Raw genomic sequence first — 19,307 nt, 5'->3', positions numbered from 1 at the left:
TACCAAGACTTTAACTTTCGCAGTTTTGGAAGGCCAATTCCGCTCTTCAGTGCAGCCAAATCACAGATTTTTACCCTAACCAGGAATCTTGAAAATGTTTCCAAATTCTAAGGAAAGACTAACACTACTCACTATCCCAACTAACAAAGCACCCCTTGAGCTAAGAGTATACAGATAATGTCAACTGCATGCATCCCAGCCTCAAAGTAAATGCTAATACTCTTTTTCATAGATTTTCTAAAACATAGTTATTTGGGCTCTGACATCCAGAAATGAGAGTTTGGGTCTATGCAGCCATCAGATACCAAAATAAATACACCTAATCTTAGGCAAGTGCTTTTCTTTCTTTTAATCAACTCCTTAAAAAAAAAGTAAAAGGACATGAATTTTCAACTTCTAATAAAACAAACTACTGCTGTCATATAGCACTTCATGCAATAGGCACTCAGACACAGAAACATAACCATTAGGCTGAAGAATTAAGAAAAGTTTCCCATTTTTTAAGTCTCATGCACAGCACAGAGCATCCCCATTTAGTAACATGCCAGGACAGAAGTGCAATGACATATTACACCAAGGACAAACAATAGGCAGAGATTTTTTGTTTTTTACTGTGAACCAGAAAACTTACCCATTCTCACCATAAATCTTTTGAAAGAGTCTAAGAAATCAGAAAACCAAAAATTAAAAGCCATTTTTTTTCTAGTTGCGTTAGTTTCTAAATGTTCAACATCATTAAGTCGAACTAGAGATGGACAAATCTCAAAGAAGGTTGCTTCTTCAGTCACATTCTTGATCATCTCAAATTCTCACTGATCTCACATCTCAAGGAGTTCAAATTAAGGATTTCCTGATTTCCCCTGAACCAACAAGTCCATTTTTTAAAAGCTTCCTGTTGCCAGGAACTAATAAGAAGTTAGATTTAAATCTACTAATTTTATTTAACCTAGTATTTGTCCATCCCCAAGTTCAACAAACTGAACACCCATTAAAAGGCAAACTGCATTACACATAAATGCAGGCTCATTATCAAAATGGCCATAATTACACACATGTAAAGTGCAACAGACAGCAAATAACATCCATGCATTTTAATAAAGTTTGCACTGAACTTTAAACCATAAATTTTAAAAGCTACACATTGATAGTCAAGAAACCTAGGTCAAAATAAAAAATCAAAACCAAGTTAAATGAAACTTGCAATGCCATATTTTAAGGGAAATTTTTACCCAAAAATCATATACTTTGAAATATGAGAAACACATGAAACCAAACTACAACCAGACTGTTTCAGAAATGCCTGGACAGGAGAATAAAAGTCTGTAAATGTAAGTGAAAATCATTTCCATGAAACATCATACGGCAGAATAGTATCATAGTCTTCCTCAAGGCCAAAGGCAAAGTTTGTGTAGATACCTTCTTAAACGGATCTCAGACAGATGATTTTGAGATGTGCAAATATGGAATTGCACTTTTTCCATGAAATGATGGAAGGTTTCTCAAAGCAAAATCAATTTTTTTACAGGAAGCTTCAAAACGGCTCATGACATGCAGGGTTGGGCAAGACGAAGCCACTTACTTACACAAGGAAAGTCACACAAGACCATCCATTACAAGCCACATCCTTGCAGAAACACACTCTGACCTCTCAACCATCAGCCGCTTCTTGTGCCTAAGCCTGCTGGCCTCCCGGATGGCCTCCCACTTCTGTAAGTCCGCCGCACTGCAGGGACCAGGCATGAAACTGATGGGAGGCACAGTCGTTCCCAGCTTCCAAGACTGGATCTTCCGAGCCAACATGTCATCTTTCTTCTGCCTACATGAAGGAACTAACAGTCTACAGCTACTACTTTTTTCTTTGGGTGGGCACGTCCTTTCAAGGACACAGAGAAATTTTGCTTGAATTTCCGGAGGCAGAGTCCAGGGGTCAGGGAACGGGACTGGCTGGTATTTATCCGGGGCCCCCGACAGAGGAACCTCTTTCTTCTGTGCTGGAATGCGGCGAACAATCATATCATCTTTTTCTAGGTCTGGAAGTACAAGTTCACCTTCCCGACACTGCAGAATTATATCTCGCTCGACAGGATCATCTTGCTCAGAGAGTCTTCTCAAGTCGTCAAACGCCCGGACCACACACGGATTTGCATGGAAAGCCCCAGTCTTTCTGACAAAGAAATCATCATTCTCTAAGTCAGGATCCAGGGCTGCCATCTCGAGGTCTTCTGGTCTATACCCTGGTGCGTAAGAGAGGTTCTTTCTGCGTGTTATGAGCCTTGGGCCAGCAGTGGGATCAGTTTTGACATTTGTTTCAGAAGACAGGAAGTCATCAGAGTATGTCTGGAGGGCCTGAAGCAATAGAAACTGACTGAAGCATAGAAAAGAGAAAGGAAGGGAGAATCTTATTAAGTTTGGGGAGAAAAGGTAATTAGGCAGCCAGTCACTGTGGGTGAACTCTTTTAGGGTGCCATGGGAGGGACTCTTGCTGGGAGGAAAAGACTAGCATTTAACACCATCACCCATGACTCTCCTTTTACCATTTACAGAAATAAGAGTGGAGTGTACTTCTCAGGAAAGGTGGGCACCACTGAGGCCAAGTGATGGAGCCAGAATGTGAAGAGAGTCCAACTCCCTGATACACAGTGTTCTCTTCACCCCTTCCTCATTCCACTGGCAACAACGACCAAACCCCCTGCCCTGAGAAGCAGCAATGTTCTTGGAAAGTTTCAAGAGCTGAGCAAGGAGCGCTTTATGCAGCAGGCACAGGTAGTCCACAGAAATTAAATCAATGCTCTGAAGCTCTCTAAAAGCCTCTGATTAATCTTTCCTTTGCATTTCCCACCCATCTTGCCTGTCCCGGTGTCTGTCTCCAAGTTATTTCCTTTCTCCACAGCTCCACACATAGCACAACTGCAAAATTAGGCCAACTTTCTAAAAAGCCTTTTAAAAATGGTTTTCCAAAAGGACTAACTATGCCACCCATAATTATACACTCTCTGGTACACACTTGTGCTGAAGAATATTTCGTCCCCTAGCTTTGCGAGCTCATACTCCTGCGCAGAAAGCATTATGTTATACATTATGCTTTTATAATATTAAGTGAGTGAGGGCTCATGATTCAGCGCATCATCGTCAGAGGTTAATGTGGTAGCAGAAGTTGGCACAGGTGTCACAGGCCAGACCCACGGCAGGCGGGCTCATGCAGACAGGTGCACCTGGGCTCATCCGCAGCACCACTGGTTCTCCCGGCTGCATGGGTGTCCTGGGAGTTTCTGGCCCGTTTGATAGCCAGTTCCAGCAAGAGTGAACGTCTTTGACAGTTGCTGTCTAGCCTGGGATCTGCGTTTTGTATTCTACTAAAAACGACGGGGCTTCTGTCAGAGCCTGAATCCTCATCCTCAGAGCCTGAACTCCTTCTACCGTGGAGTGACGCAGAGAAAGGAAAGAGGAAAGAAGACAAAGGATTGGAGAACAATGTAACTAAAAACAAGGTCAAGCTATGACTGTGCAGAGAAAAGGACTTTTTAGGATCCAGATCCCAAAGTTTAAATTTAAACAACATTTTTTTTTTTCAGTTAGCAGGTCTATAGATGTTGGAAGGAAATTAACCTCGCTCATAAAAAGCACACAGAGAATGCACCCTGCCGGGGTACTGAGTGGACACTGGGATAAAAGAAACATGCACAGAGACAAACCTGAATCCCTGAAATTCTTTATACCAGGGTTTATAAGTTTCCCTTTTTATTCGTTTCCAGTTCACATCTTCTGGGATCCAGCATTTGGGAAGAAACTGATCAAAAGCGTTCCCTGGGCTTGGCAGGATTGGACTTAGCTTTCGCACATAAAGATCATCCTTTACAGTGTTGGGTATGCTTGTCTTTTCTTCTTCCTCTTCCAAGTAACAAGAGGAGTTTGAAGTTTCTTGTGCTGTTGACCAGTTCTCCACGTTTTTTCCCCAAGCTCTCCTCTTGTTACTGTTCAAAATATCCAACCAGTTAAGATACTGCGTGAGCAATTTGTGACACAGAACACAAGAGGCATGCTTTCTGTCTCACAAAGTTTACACCACTGTGGATGCAGCCAATTAGTTCCCATTCTCATCACTCCAGCTCCTACAACAAAGTTAAGGCATTATAACAGCATCTCATTTTAATTAGAGAACAGCTCGATACAGAAGGGCCAAAGACAATTATAAAACGTGTTAAAAGAGAGAGAGACAAATTGCAAACAATCTGGGGTGTTACTTTATGTATCAAACATCAATAGCATAATCGACATTCCGATCCAGGAGAAATTTTTCTGACCTCGTCAATCTGTATAGCCCAGTGGCTAATGCGTCAGCAGGAGAAAAGATTTGAGAACAAGACTTAGGAGATGTGGTTTTCGAGATGAAACCCTCAGGCCGCTTTCTCACTTGGAATCTACGGTTGGCTAAGTCATCCAAAACTACATCAGGCAACCTTCGTTCCTCCTCGGAGTCCGATCCACTTTCAGAACCGTACACCTCCTTCTGATAGGAAGCTGGATTTGAAAAATCACGCTCTGCTCTGCTGATTTGATGGGAAATTAAAGGATTCTTTTTTTGCCCGCTGAGCTCAATCAACACAGGAAAAAAAAAAAAAAATGGAAGAAAGCGACACAGCAGAGCTCACAATGAACAATGTAAGTCATCCAGGAAGCTGAAAGATAACCAGCGAGCTAAGGCATGCATCTAAAAAAAGAACCGGCAAATCATATGCTGACATTCTAAAATGAAGAAATCTCTTCAAGAGATGGATGACTAAAAATATAGGTAAGAGAAAGAAACGTTTTCATTAACGAAGTTTTACGTTATCTATGAAATACATTCTAAGGGCCATTCCTTTCACCAAATTTAAATACCCCAGCAAATTCACAAAGCATACTGGATTTTAAAACTCAATCGTCAGCTCGCATCCCAGTACCTTGGAAACGTTCCGTCTGCTTCTGTGTAGGCTGGGCTTGCCCAGCTTCTTCTGTTATCCTCGTTTTTGTCCAGCTTTTTCTTCCTCAAGGGCGCCGGCACATAGGACGGCTGTCTGCTCTTATTGGGTAAAAAGCGATTGAATGGTAAAGCAGACTTTGGTTCAATAGCTGAAATCCTTCGATAGGACATGTCATCTTTATTGTGATCCTGCATTTTGAATGTAGATTCAGAATCTGTGTCACTTTCACAACCTATTTAAAAAATAAAAAGGCACAAGCATTTGCTCTACTCTCCAGATTATTCGTCTAACCGAAACCCACACAGCCCGCCTGCTTTGTCTTCCCCTTGGAAACCCAGTGCTCTGCTGCTAACTGCATGGAATATTTTTAGAAATTTGTCATGAAGTTGTGATAAGATCCATTAGGAGGAACTTGCTTTGCATACTGGAGGCTCAGGCAGGACTTTCTTTCACTGTTGCACGTTCTAAGCAGAGAAAGTCCCATTTATGGCTGGACCCCTTTTCTTCTCCAATCTTCCTTGCCCTTGTGATTTTTTAAATAACATTTCTTGATGGAATATATGTGAATAAAATCCAGCCATTGAGTCAAAGACGCCTAAAATGAGATCTAAAAGTAATCTGAGGGAAACTCAGTCATTTAAAAGAAAGCATGTAGTCCTGTAAAATTTCTGTGAGGTGACAGATAAGGGAAGATGAAGAAAGAGATGCAAAAAGCACAACAGCACAAAGAAGTTTGATACATCCTTGTGACACCCCTGTGAGGAAGGATCACACATTAGATATGCGGTTGGATTGCATGATTTCTAAAGTCCCCAAGGGATGTAAAGTCTTACGCCTAAATGAGAGCACAGAACTCAAGGCATTTTCCGACAGTGGTCATGGAAACACTGGGAACCCTGTACTTTGATTCAACATCATTTACAAAAAATTTTAAAAGAATACACTTTGATACACCTCAAGGTCAGATAGATACAAACACTAATCTGTTCTCAAAAAAAAAAAAAAAAAAAGAGTCAGTCTGTTCTTTTAAAGACACAGGAAGAAAAGAGGGAATAAAACACTAGCACAGATACCAGCTGAGTCGTCTCCTTTCTTGCCCTTTTCTTCTTGCCCTTGTGTATTTGTAAAGGAAGTTTGCACATGTTTCCACCAGAACTCTCAGAGGCCAGCTGTGCCCAGCACCTGAGTACCCGAGAGCTGGGGGCTCTCAGCAGAACACTCGCAGGGTAAATCAGAGCAAAAGTCCATCTTGTCTCCTCCCCTCTGCGTGGCAGGAATCCACAGTCAGTACCACTGACAGTAGCCTACCAGAAGTAGTTTAACACGCAGCCCTGAGCTCTGGAGACCAGAATAGGGAAGGAAAAGTCACGGCAAAAAGGGAGGGAGTATAAGGAGCCATGACTGGGAGGATTAATAGTCAATCCGCTTTATTTTTACTGCCTCCTAAATAAGTACACTTTTTGGATATAAGAGAGAAACGTCAAGGATTCTTGCCAAAATTTTGTACGTGTGAAATTTTAAATACAAAGATTTTTGGATGTTGAAATTTTTTTAAGTTAATGTTTTTTTAATTTGTGAGTGCACTCCAGTATCCTGCAGAGTAGGCAAATATTCTTGATATGGTAACAGGTGTGGATGAAAAATGTCACCTGCTGTATCAGTAAAAGGATGTTGCGGCCATCGAGCCATCAGCCACCACAACCTCTCCAACTGTGCAGCCTGAGGGGACTCAGGATGGAGAAGAGCAGGATATGGCCCCAGATAGTTAAGGTGCAGATCAAAGAAATGATTTCAATGAGCCCAGACTCTTGCATCTTCCCACACATAGAGAAGCACTAAATTCATTAACTTGAGATAGCTGGTTTTTCTTTAACAGCAATCTTTTGATGTTCCAACTACCTGGTTTTTGTTTTTTGTTTTTCAAAACTCCTATATATCCTGGTTCCTTCCTCACCTCTTTGGAGCAGTCCCTCAGAGCTATCTGAGAAGCTGTCTTCCGGGCTAAGTTCTCACCAAGTCTGTCAAATAAAACATAATTCTCAACTTTTAGGTTATGCTTTTTTTTTTTTTTCAGTTGACAGAGGCTTCCTATAAAACTAAGGAATTTGATTTGCAATTCTGTTAACCTAAACAGAATATCTTATCCTCAATATTATACTGATCATCAGTTCAGGACTACAACCTGGTAGGCAGCAGACCTTTAACATACTGATCACAAAAAAAGTTTTCTCATCCTGGTGGCCCCCAGGGTTTTCTTTGGGTTTTTTTTCCTTCTAGGTCTTCACTTACACACTCTTCAAACAAGAACTACAACTCCTTTCCCAAGATCAGGAAGCAGCATGACCCTATGCTTTTCATCACAAGGACCAGACACCCAGCTCAACAAGTATCTGTGGAGAGGATTTCAATTCACACCACTGGACCACTGCATTTGAACTGACTGGAGTCTGTATATTCCCACATGCCTTCAGTGTGTGTCCCTTTTATTCGTTGTTGGCCAGATATAAATTTAAACATTGCACATGTTAGGTTCTTCAGTCAGGACAAAGTAATATAGTGGGTTGAGAATTTCAGCCTCTGTTTTTACAGCTTTTAATCATCCAGATGAATTATAAACTCAGACTCATTTCCTTAAAACTATCATAATAGTCATCTAGGCTATGAAAATGTTACACCTAGATAGCAAACAACCAACAAATCCAGCAGTAATTACAAAGGGTCACTCTTAAATAGCCATTCACTTTTTAAATTTTTAAATGCCTCTACTACTCTGAAAGCTAAAGGATTTGGCTTTAGTTTTATTTTTGAAAAAGAAACTCATTGTAACATTGCTTTCGTTTGTAAATTTACATTAAAAGACCAACAGCAAATAAAGGTTGAATTCTAGCTAATGATTGCAAGCTGAAGCATTTAGGACAAGTGTAAAGTACTCTGAAGTGACTCAAAAAATAAGATGGATAATTAACGCATAGAGAAAGAGTTAGGTATGTGATAAAGCAAGCATGGCAAGATGTCATGGTGGAACTAGGTGGCAGGTACACGAGTATTCACTAAAATTCTTCCAACTTTGCTGATGTTTGAAAGTTTTCCACACTAAAAACTTTAGATAAAACATTTAAAAATTTAAAAAAATCAAAATAAGCAACGTAAAATCTCTAATAATCCAGCACAAACTCACAAACAGAACTCTCAGTTTTTTCGCATTGATGGTGAAAGGACAGAAATATTTCAAGAAACTTCACTTGTGGTTTCAATCTCATCAAATCTGAACTGCGAGGTATACAGTCAGAAATCTCTGACCCCATTCAGTAGTCACAGGAAGAAGACTTGCATTTCAATAACAGACTTGACCATGATATTGGGATTTTGAAAGAATGCTCCTTCTCACAACAGAATGACTCACTCACATGTTGCTTTCACACAACATCCTGGGTTTACTCTGAGCCTACCGAAGCAAAAGATGTTTTCTGACACAACGGTAGTCTTGTTACTTATCTAGCAAAGTTTAGCATAACACTCTATCACGACAGATATCAATCATTTCTTCTTTTGGACAGAGGTAATTATAAAAATATTTTTCCTACTAAGTGAGGTCAGTCAGACAAAGACAAATATCGTATGATATCACTTATATGCAGAATGTAAAAAAAAAGATTCAAATGAATTTATTTACAAAACAAAGAAATTGACAGACATGGAAAACAAGCCAATGGTTACCAAAGGGGAAAGGAGAAGCGGGAAGGGATAAATTAGGAGTTTGGAATTAGCAGATATAAACTACTATATACAAAACAGATAAACAACAAGGTCCTAATGTATAGCTCAGGGAACTATATTCAATACCCTGCAATAAACTGTAATGAAAAAGAATATATAAATGTATGACTGAATCACTATACTGTACATCAGAAACTAACACAAGAGTGTAAATCAACCATACTTCAATAAAAAATTTAAAAATAAAAATATTTTTCCTGGTTTTTCTTAGCAGCTTTTTATCTTTTACAGAAAAGCAAGGGAAAGAAGAAAATCATTCAGGAACTGGAATAGACTTTTATAAAATCCCATTTACTTTCTTTTTTATGGTTAGATATACTGCATATTAGGCCTCAGATGCACAGATTATTAAACCTAAATCTAGAGAGACAAGAATTAGGATAGATTATCACTGATAAAACAGGTCACAGTTAATTGTTTCCTCCCCAGACTTCTCTAAGAACAGAGAAGATTTTTTTTTTTAAGTGAAACTAAATGAAACTATCACCCCTCTAGTGGCAATATAGTGAGGAGGAAATAAGAGAGAAAGACAGGGAAGGAAGGAAGGAAAGAAGGAAGGAAAGAAAAGATACCCCTAATTATATTTCAGTATCTATGAAAATCTTCTTCTTGGTGAAATTTTTGCCTCCATAGTTTTCACTCCATTTTTCTCCTCTCTCCCATTCCCAAATTTCTCTCAATGTGCAAAAATAAAAATAAACTGACAGTCCAAAATGCAACCCACCTTCACGTGGCCCCCTCAACGTGGTATCAGAGGAGCAGCTTGTGAGTGACCTGGACCCCAGAGAGTCCAAGCTTTCAAATGAATCTTCTCTCTTATGGTTGCCTGGAGGAGCAGGGAATTCTCCACGCTCAGCACACCAGATATCACTGTAACCACTATCCCTGCCACTCCTTTTCAGGCAGCTGGAGTCTTCAAGGGCCTAAAAAAATTGTGTAAAGAATAGTAAGATGGCATAAACTTCCAAAATGCAATCAGTTATTACTTGCTTGCATAGCTCAAGTTGCACCATATTTGACAAGTGAGGCAATGAGATTTCCTTGTTAAACTTCAGAACAAAATCTGATAAAAAGCAGAATATAAATCCGTAAAGTTTTGCCACGACTAATACTTGCCACTCATGTAACAATAGGGAGGTTTTCAATATTATTTGATAAAGGAATATAGTCTATTTAAAAATAAGGGGGAATATTTTAATAAAAGAAAAGCTATGAATAAGAATAATATTCAAATGCGAAAATCAGTAATATTTACTGGTTTTGGCAATAAACATGAAAGGAGTCAAAGAGAAAACCAACTTTAATTCTGATATCCAAAAGGAAATAAGTTAATAAGGTTATATTCAGCCTACGTCCAGGAAATATTAGGGGTCATTTCTACTAAACAAACAAAAAATAAGAAGTTCCTTTAACAAAAGAAAAGTTTTAAAAGAGAGAGTGGGAAGAAAGCAGGTACACACTTTACAGATTCATTCATTTTCACTGATTTTGAAACCTAGATCTGAACCATGGAAAGCAGACTTGTTTGTTGATATATAAAACATCTCCTCTGGATCTAAATAAAGCATTTGTTTGACTCATGTAAGAGTAACATAGAAATATAGTCAATGTTATTAACCATAGGTTTGTAAATCATACAGAACTTACCAAAAGAAGCATTTTAACTAACATTTCTCTAGGAAAGTTAGTAGCAAAATACAACTAGACTTCTTAAAATTAGCATTTAAGTAAAATTTATAAATCCCTTAGCATAGTCCTAATACATAGTAATCAATGAATAGCTAGAAACTCTGTATTTTTTTATGATGAAGGTAATTTTGTCACTATAGTAAAAATCAGAAATGTTACTTCCAGATGAACATACCTACAGAGACAGGAATTCCTGGTTCTTTAACAACCTAATGTAATACATGAACCTTCAACAAATCATTATTCAGATGAAAAGCTTCAAAAAAGTTGGGAGACAATTTGGATGTTCCGACTATGACCTGGATATTAAATAATGGGGAATACTCATCAATGTTCTTAAGTACAGCAGATATTGTAGAGACATGGAAGAATATTCTTAACTGTTAAGAGACGTCTGCTGAGTATTTAGGGGTGAGTTATGTGCAATTTACCTTAAAATGATTAAAATCACGGATAGATACACAAATAGTCAATATGGGACATGCTTAATAATTAAATCCAATGGTACATAGCTGGCTGTTTGCTGGACTAGTCTTTCAATTTTTAATTATGAACATTCTCAACATATGAAAAAGTAGAGAAACGAATGTTTACAATAAATAATTAGCAGCTGTCTCAGGCATACTTTTGGTTAAGACTCGATGCCAATTTGTGGTTGAACTGTTTGACAAGTGTTTAAGTGCCAATAAAGTCTAGTAGATTTATGTGCGATTTCATATATTTCAGATGCTGAATACCCTGGAACAGAGTTGACATCCTGTCAAGAAAAAGCAAGTGTCTACCTTATACCCTATTTGCAAGCAGATGGGGAAGCTGGGGCCGGTGCTAGGACCACCAAAATACTTCTCAAAATATATAAAGATTTTAAAATTTTAAGTAAATCTTTAGATTCATCAAGTTTCTTGGACACATCCTGTTGAAGCCTTTTAACTCACAGGAGATGATTTTTGACCTCATAAATGTTAAAGTTGCGGATGACGTGCCACCACAGTTATAGAAGAACTTGAGTTTGGCCCTGTTTCCTGGTCCCCACACCCACCCTCACCAAGGGTCACTGCTTGTCATTTAGCTGACAAGTCACCTAAAATGAGTCATCTACAACTTATTGGATGACTCAGGTTCAACAGCTTCCTGCAATATTTTTTCTTAATTTGTATTTTGGATTGGCCAATAAGCATTACCTAGTTAAGGGAGCAATGTACACTGCACATGACGATTTTGATTTTAAAAGAACAGGTGCCCAACAGCTCATATATTCACACACTTCTCAGGGCCCTCCACCCTCTGCAATAACGGAATGGTACCACAGCTATGGTTTTACCTATCAAAAATTATTTTTTACCTGGTTTCGACACTGGTGACAGGAAACAGCTTTCACTAAGGCATTCCCAGCACAAACACTGTACTAGGATTATTGGACCTGAGTCACAGTGCCATAAAAAGAACCAAAGGCTGCAAAGAGAACACTAATGTCGGAGCCCAAGTCCCACGTTATTTTTACATGGGTGTGTTCTTAGCTGACGTACCAGGAAGGCAAGGCTCTGCTCCTGCTCGAAGCCCCTCCACACCAGTCCGTCAGGGCCACGCCTGCCTCAGCTGCACTGACCCTCATCTGTCCACATCGGACAACCCTGCTGTGAGGTTGGGCCACTTGCCTTGCGCGAGTTTTTCCCCAACACTTAGTACAATGCTTGTGCACGATATTATCTCAACTATTACCTGAATGAACTCTTTTAAGGAATTTAAACAGGGCACTATCGACTCTTTCCAATTCAAAAATAAAATCCTGGAGGGAATTCCTTAACCTTCTAGACTCTATAATCTCATCTTTATCTCACGTACGTGGCTGGGCTCAGGCAAGATTATTTAAGGATGGGGTAGTTAAAAGGCAAGGTGATCATTTTTATCCTGGCCTAAAACTTCTATCTTCCAGTCATAATAACTAATATTTGTTACATCCTTAAAATGTGCCAGAGACAAATGGTAAATGCCTTCCTGGTACAGCATCATTTAACCATCATAAAAACCCATGAAGCAACTACTATTAATTAGATAGTAACATATTATTTTGACAACACATTTTCTTCTGAGCACTGCAAATTTCCCTTGCATAAATACCCCCATAGCGAAGTTAATTTTCCCATCTGAATCTTACAAATGAAGATTTGGCTGGCTACGGTCAGCCCTGGCACTCAACCCTTTTCAGTCTCTAAGCATTCGAACGTTGTGACACTGATTCCAAGATATGGAGTGTGTTCAAAACAGAATATTCAAACTTTAAAACTCTATCACATTTCACATCACAGCATTTACTACTCTTTAGGAAACAGAAATAGTATGGTAGGATTGTGGGGATATTAGTGAGAGCATTAGAGATATAATGGCCCATGACAAGATATTATTAAGAAATTGAGTAACTTCCACACATTTGAATAGCCCTGAAGCAGCTCTCTATGACAGGTTGAGTTCATAATGAATATAGAAACAGTCAGGTTATATAAAGTGTCTAAGAAAGAAAGTAAATAAGGATTTCATCGAGTTACCTAAAATTAAGAAATAAATTCCTATACGCACATCATATACTCTGGAAACTGCTTTGAAATAGACTCACTTACTCCTTCGTGGTGGCACACGAAGCCAGCCAACGAGTAAATCCTCCCCATCCAACCCAGTGGGAGCCACCACATTTGTGACAGAGAGAAGTGGAAGGCAGAGGGCACGTGGAAGGGGACGCTGGGAGGAAATATTAGTTATAGTAGTCATCTCATACAGACAATCATTTCCTTACCTTAGTCAGAGCTTGTCCTAAAAGATTCTCAAATGCTTTCAAATTAAGACAGGGACCATTATAGTAGGGGTTACTTTGTGCTTTTCTTCCCAGCCAGTACAAAGTTATTAAAACCTGTTAAAAAAAAAATCCATAAAACAACAAGATCAGTCTATTCAGTGCCTAATGGCAAACTACAACGCAAGTGAGCATATCTATCTGTGGTTGAAAAGATTTTCTTTTAAATTATGAGGAGAAGCGTCATTAAAATTGTTAAGTCTTCTTACATTTCCATCTCTGAGCACATCCTCAGACCAAAAGCCTAGAGTCCGACGGGTATTTGTACTTTCTACTAGCATATACGAAGAAGAAAAACATTTATAAGGGGAAAACATAAATTAAACTTTTAAAGCAATATTTTTTTCAACAAACCTACAGACTACACACTTAAAATCTAAGTCTCAGCTTCCTTAATAAGGATATCAACCTCATGTTTTTCAATAAAGCTGTCACATTTTAAGAAATTCTTCTAATATGCAGAATATTAAGGTAAAAGTCTGTGTTAAGCAATTATCCAGAGTTCTTAAATATTTAGTGTTTTTCCTTAAATTCCCACTTGGTAGTTTCTGACTTACTCTCCTAAAAATCCCGCAGTGTGTTCATCTGCCTTTACCACGTTACTGACATATAAGGATCCAGTCCCTAGATTTAACCTACCTTCTTATGAGGTCAGAAAATACATGTTTCAATCATATTTAAACATATTTAGAGTCTGTTCCTAGCAAAAGTTCCATTAATAAAAGGATAGAGAATATATCAGGTAATTTTAGATCCCACTACCTTATTACAAAACATGTAAGTAAAAACCCATTTATAATGTTCCATTAAATACATCTTACATTTTTCACTCTCCTGTCAGTCTCTTCTTGCCTGTAAAGAAAAAAGAAAATACCTATTAAGTAATATCTATGAACCTCACATTGTTAATTATTAACTAGAAAAAACTCATTTTTACTCTAAAGTCCTATGAATATTAATACCACCTGGAAGTTCAAAAACCTTAGGCAGTGTATTATCCATCAAAAGGACTTTTCCATATTCACTGGTTTCATGAAATATAATGGTCTGCTTTCTATAAAAAAACAAAGTTGTCTTTCTTCATTATTTTATTCATTACAGTCTGATTTTTAAAATGCATTATTTACATTTTTGTATTTTCATTTTAAACAATGTTTAAACCCAATCAAAAGGGGGAAAAAACCCAATATGTGCTCATGGCAGGAAAAAAAAAAAACAACAGGAAACAGGAGTGAAAAATCTTAAAGAGAGGGAAGAAAGTAATCTTGCACCAAGTTTTCTTTTCCATTATGCACAGGGGTTTTTCACTTAAGTTTCCCAGACAAAACTGCTCAGAGACCCACCCCCTGCTGATGTTGAAAAGTGGGGTTTAAAAAATAGCCAGGAATCTCTGCCTAGGAGATTTCGCTCTATCACAAGAATCAAGTGTTTTTCCCCTCACCTGAAAAAGGGTCATGGGTTTTGTAGGAAAATTTAGAGACAGACGTCACCACAATGTTGAAGATGAAAAAATATGAGTTAATTAACAAACAGATGGGTCACCCTAAACCAACGGTACTTTCCATCAGAGACGTAAGCCAGATCCGCGGTGCTTCAGAGAGATGGAGGAGCCTGAGCTAGGTGAACTCTTAACATCGCTTTCCAGTCTGAGAGTCATAGGCAGTACGTGTATAAGGCAAAAGAGACGCTCACGTATTGTACGTGTGTCAGACATACAGAACACACACACACACAACATACCTACACAGGGAGACAAAGGAAAGGGGGAGAGAACGAGCACACAGAGACACATATTTAACTTAGTTTTCAAAGAATCCACAAAGACCACTATGACCATTCCTCCCCCTAAAACAAACATGAACTGAAATGAACAGTACGCGCCTCCCACCTACTCCTGAAATAGCATAACAAAAACAAAGCTCCCACACGACTGTGGAAAGGTAAATCGGCACAGCTACTTGAACACATTTGGTAGTGTCTGTTCAAGCTGAACACACGCTTAGTCTATGACCTAGAATTCCATTCCTAGATACGCACCCAGCAGAAAAGCTTACAGATATTCTCCAAGTCGTACAGGAGCACCTTTATAGAAGCACCATTTGTAATAAAATAAACAGGATCTACACCTCTGTCTTTCACAGCAGAATGGGTAAATTACAGAATATCCACACAATGAAATATTCCATAGCAATCAGAACAAACAATCTGCAACCACACGGTTCAATCTCACAAACAAGGGGAAGCAAAAGAAGGCAGACAGTACAGACTGTTATTCATCCATGTCAATTAAAAAACAGGCTTCCCAAATGTGTGATGTCAGAAGTCAGGACAGCGGTTACCCTTGTCGGGGAGGATGGACGTGACTGGAAAAAGGTGAGGGGCTTCTAGGGCGCCGGTGATTTCTTATATGTTGATCTGGAAGTTGGCTACACAAGTGTGTTCCAAATCTAAACTCTGTGAATTATATATTTCTAGTATGTTTCATTTTCTATATGTATATTACACGTCAAAAAAAGCAAATAAATTTCACAGCCCTAGTGCTTATATCATAGCTTATCTCTTGAGTAAAAAGAGATTTTTAAAAAAAAAAAAATCTTTTAAAAAAAATTTTTTTTAAAAAAATCAGCATTTAATTTTAGAAGTAAGGAGGATATCTAGAAGCTGACAATATAAATAATGGAGTTATAAAAATATATAGCCTCTGTTTATATTAATGACCAACATACACACCTCAGCTACTAACCAAAGCACAAAAAGCCATCAGTCCTCAATGCAAAAGACATACTAGGCTGACAATCACAGTATTATGAACATTCAGTGCAAAGCACCCTGCTTTTATCATAAGCACACTGACAGCAGAAGGAACAACAGAGCTCACTTGAACCCCCTGACCTCCTTTCCACAGCCCTCTCTAAAAGGTTTCTAATCCAACACATTCATTCACTTTTTATTTTGATATAGCAATAACTATAAATACAAGACATGCCTTATTTTGCAATTAACACTCATAAAGCAGTGACCTTGGCACTATAACCTTTCTCTCACTTTACATTCCCTTCCGAATATGAGCATTTATAACATGCTCTTGAATACAGTGACATACAGGCCAGCCAAATTGCAGTTCTATCACTGAAATGTAATGCCAGGAATTCAAGTAGTCAATGATTTGCTGGAGTCAACAGAGGCCAACTTCTGACACACAACAAACACATGCCACCGCAGGGAAGTCAGTAACCGGCAGCTTCTTCGCCTGCTGTGGCTGCAGGCACAACCCTATGGCCTTTCAAACAGAACAAGTGTGAGGGCGGAGGGGGAGTTCACTTGACTCTCCATGAGCCACCAAAGATACTGCCCAACCCATCACACCCAAAAATAAGACAGTCCTATCCACAAAGCTGTCTAATTCCCTTATAACAAATATTTTAAGAGTTGATATGGTAATTCCATGTATAAGAGCAGGGTCTTTGGGTCAAACGTGGGTCCCGTTGGTTCATCTCATCAATTTATTTAACTCTCAGAGTTTCAGTTTCCTTCTGGAGGGACCAGAATGCTGTCCCCTAGTTTAGTACATTATGAGAGAAGTACACAGGACTTGGTAGAGTCCCTGGCCTCATGGTAAGTGCGCATCAAGCAGCAGTTACCACTAGACTGAAAGTTACATGAGGGAAAGCCCATCTTACTTACTGAGGTACCCACAAAGGCTTCCTGGTGAAGCTGGGTATCACTATTTAAAATTGCGGCCAGCCTGTCTGACATTTCCCATCTCTCATCCCTGCTTTATTTTTGTATTTATAACCAACTACTGCATGCATTCATTTACTATCTGCCTCTTCTCCATAATCCAAAAGAAATGTTTGTGGTTTTGTTTCCTAAATGTCCTAAGACAGAGTTTACCACTTGGCAGGCATAAAAAATATTTTATTAAAAATGCCTAGCACAGTGCATGGTACACAGAGGCTCTCCAATATTGATCTGAATACATTTATTTAGCTTACAGAAATGTAAGTTAGCAAGAGAAAAGCAGAAATGACAAAAAGCTCAGGAGATACCTGATAAATATTCACATGATGTCAAAGAACAGTTAAACTCCATGAGCTTAACTTAAAACACCCAATTTTGACTCGAATTGTATTGATACTCATAGCTGGACCGCTTTTTAAAGCTATTTTCTTTAAAATTGCAATAAAGGGTAATTCTTTTTTTAAGGGAATTCTTTGTAATTATAGATCAATAACCCAAAAGAAGGCACAGATTCAAAAACAAAGGCCAGCTTCACAGTGCTGAGTACAAAGATTAAGCGCTAGTCTCTGTGATGAAAAAGCTTCCCAGTAGAGCCCTGAAAGACAAAGGCCAAGGAATCGAAATCTTTGTTGAAACCCAAATTTATCATAAAAAGGGACACAGATGAAACATTAACAGTCTGAAAAAATGACCATGTTGAAGATGTTGCTAGCCTTCTCGGTGTATTATACACTAATTTAAATATTGTGTGTAATATTCAAGAAATAGCAAGTATGACACAGTTATCATCTTCCTCCCTGTTAATGGAATAGCTCAGGTAATTTCTTCACTACCTGACAAAGGTCCAGAAGATATGTACTCATCACAGAGCTCTAAACTTTCCGCCAGAAGTCAGGTAAAAAAAAAAAAAAAAAAAGAGCCACAAACCCTCAAGTAAGTCCACCAATAAACAAGATCTACCTGTAACCACCTCATCCTAACAGCTTTAAGGTATACGAAGAACCAGGAAGCTCTAGGTCTGATTCCCCCTTTCTTTATTCAAAGCTATTTTAAAATACTAGTACTAATCATCCATCAAGAAGCACCATCTCCAATCAAAGAATCAAGGAAAGAAAATCCATACAGATGTTCTGGCCTCTTCAGGAGATCCATGCCAGATTCTTCATTGAGGTGGCAGCTCAGCTAAGAGGCCAGGCTCTGGGGTCAGACCTGCTGGGTGTGAATCCTGGCTCCACTTTACTAGCTGTGAGATCTCGGTTGTGTTGTTTAATTCTGTCTCCATAGTCTCACCTGGAAACAACATACCAGTCTCACTGGGCTTAAAACCGACATTTGAAAAGTACTTAACCAAAGCAGATCAAGTAAAGGAGACATTTCAAGACTACCCTCTGATTATCCATCCCAACCACCCCATATGGTGGAAGGGGAGTGGCCGGAGGACAGTCAAGTTTCCCCACACAGAACATTTTCCCCCTAGAAGAGGCATTTCTCTGAAGCAAGGTAAAAAACATTCTTTCATGTTATGCTTTCCTTTTCCTCTTTCTATGGGAGGCTTTGAAAGAGAAATTATTTCTAGAATAAGGTCAAACAAAGGGCAAAGCAAATGAGTGTGGTATTACTGTTGTTGGCCAACCACCCATGTTGGGGCCGAGCCAGCCCTCCTCACCCATTCTTTATCTACTAGGGACTGCCTTGGTCAACACCCTTCAATTTTCTAAAAGCTCCAAATCTGAGGGGAAAAAAATGTGGTCAAAAATCTAGCTCCCTCATGTCTGATAGCACAGTTTGGGAACAGAGTGTTAAAGGATGAGATTCTAGTTTTACCATAGTTTGGTGCAGCCAGCTTGTTCTAGGGCTTGAGAAATATTTCCAAATATCTTCTGTTTAGTTTATCCAAAGAGTGAGCCCTGGGCCCACCCGTGTGCACCCAAGTCAGCCTTCCTCAGAGTCTCCTGTGGTGGACTGCGGAGACCTGGAACCCCACACCTGACTCACAACCGTCTCCCATAGTCAACCAGAGGCCTGGCTCAGAGCCACCAAGCTTTCAAATGTTCATATGGAAGTTACCTAAAGCCACTCCCAGAGCCAGTCCAGCAGACCCAGAACAAAGAGACAAAGGAAAATTTCCCCCCAAATAAAATAAAGCTTCATAGACTCTGAAACCAAATCCCACTTCTCTGTTTATGTTCTTCTTCCCAATCCTGATACACCTTCTCCTCAAGGTACCAACTTCCTCACTGGCAGCACTGTGAGGCTCAATCTTCTCATGTTCTGTCCCAAAATCATAATCCCCA

At 39.0% G+C, this 19,307-nt stretch overlaps 1 protein-coding gene across 25 annotated transcripts in view; it reads right to left on the bottom strand.

The window, feature by feature from the left end:
• The window catches only part of LMO7 (LIM domain 7), a 189,907-nt gene that overhangs the window by 45,827 nt on the left and 124,773 nt on the right, over positions 1 to 19,307 (bottom strand). For 12 of the 25 annotated variants that reach the window (XM_074378343.1, XM_074378344.1, XM_074378336.1 and 9 more), the window contains 9 exons: positions 14,094 to 14,124; positions 13,216 to 13,329; positions 9,463 to 9,661; positions 4,941 to 5,193; positions 4,302 to 4,586; positions 3,693 to 3,971; positions 3,213 to 3,413; positions 1,646 to 2,365; positions 632 to 661 (listed from right to left, as the gene is read on the bottom strand). In XM_074378343.1, the coding sequence (XP_074234444.1) occupies positions 632 to 661; positions 1,646 to 2,365; positions 3,213 to 3,413; positions 3,693 to 3,971; positions 4,302 to 4,586; positions 4,941 to 5,193; positions 9,463 to 9,661; positions 13,216 to 13,329; positions 14,094 to 14,124 (2,112 nt within the window). The remainder of the gene's footprint in view (positions 1 to 631; positions 662 to 1,645; positions 2,366 to 3,212; positions 3,414 to 3,692; positions 3,972 to 4,301; positions 4,587 to 4,940; positions 5,194 to 9,462; positions 9,662 to 13,215; positions 13,330 to 14,093; positions 14,125 to 19,307) is intronic. The other 13 variants (XM_074378350.1, XM_074378352.1, XM_074378360.1 and 10 more) reach the window with 9 other exon arrangements.

The sequence above is a fragment of the Camelus bactrianus genome, chromosome 14 (assembly GCF_048773025.1).
Source record: "Camelus bactrianus isolate YW-2024 breed Bactrian camel chromosome 14, ASM4877302v1, whole genome shotgun sequence".
Lineage (NCBI taxonomy): Eukaryota > Metazoa > Chordata > Mammalia > Artiodactyla > Camelidae > Camelus > Camelus bactrianus.
This window is presented reverse-complemented; position numbering and strand designations above follow the sequence as displayed.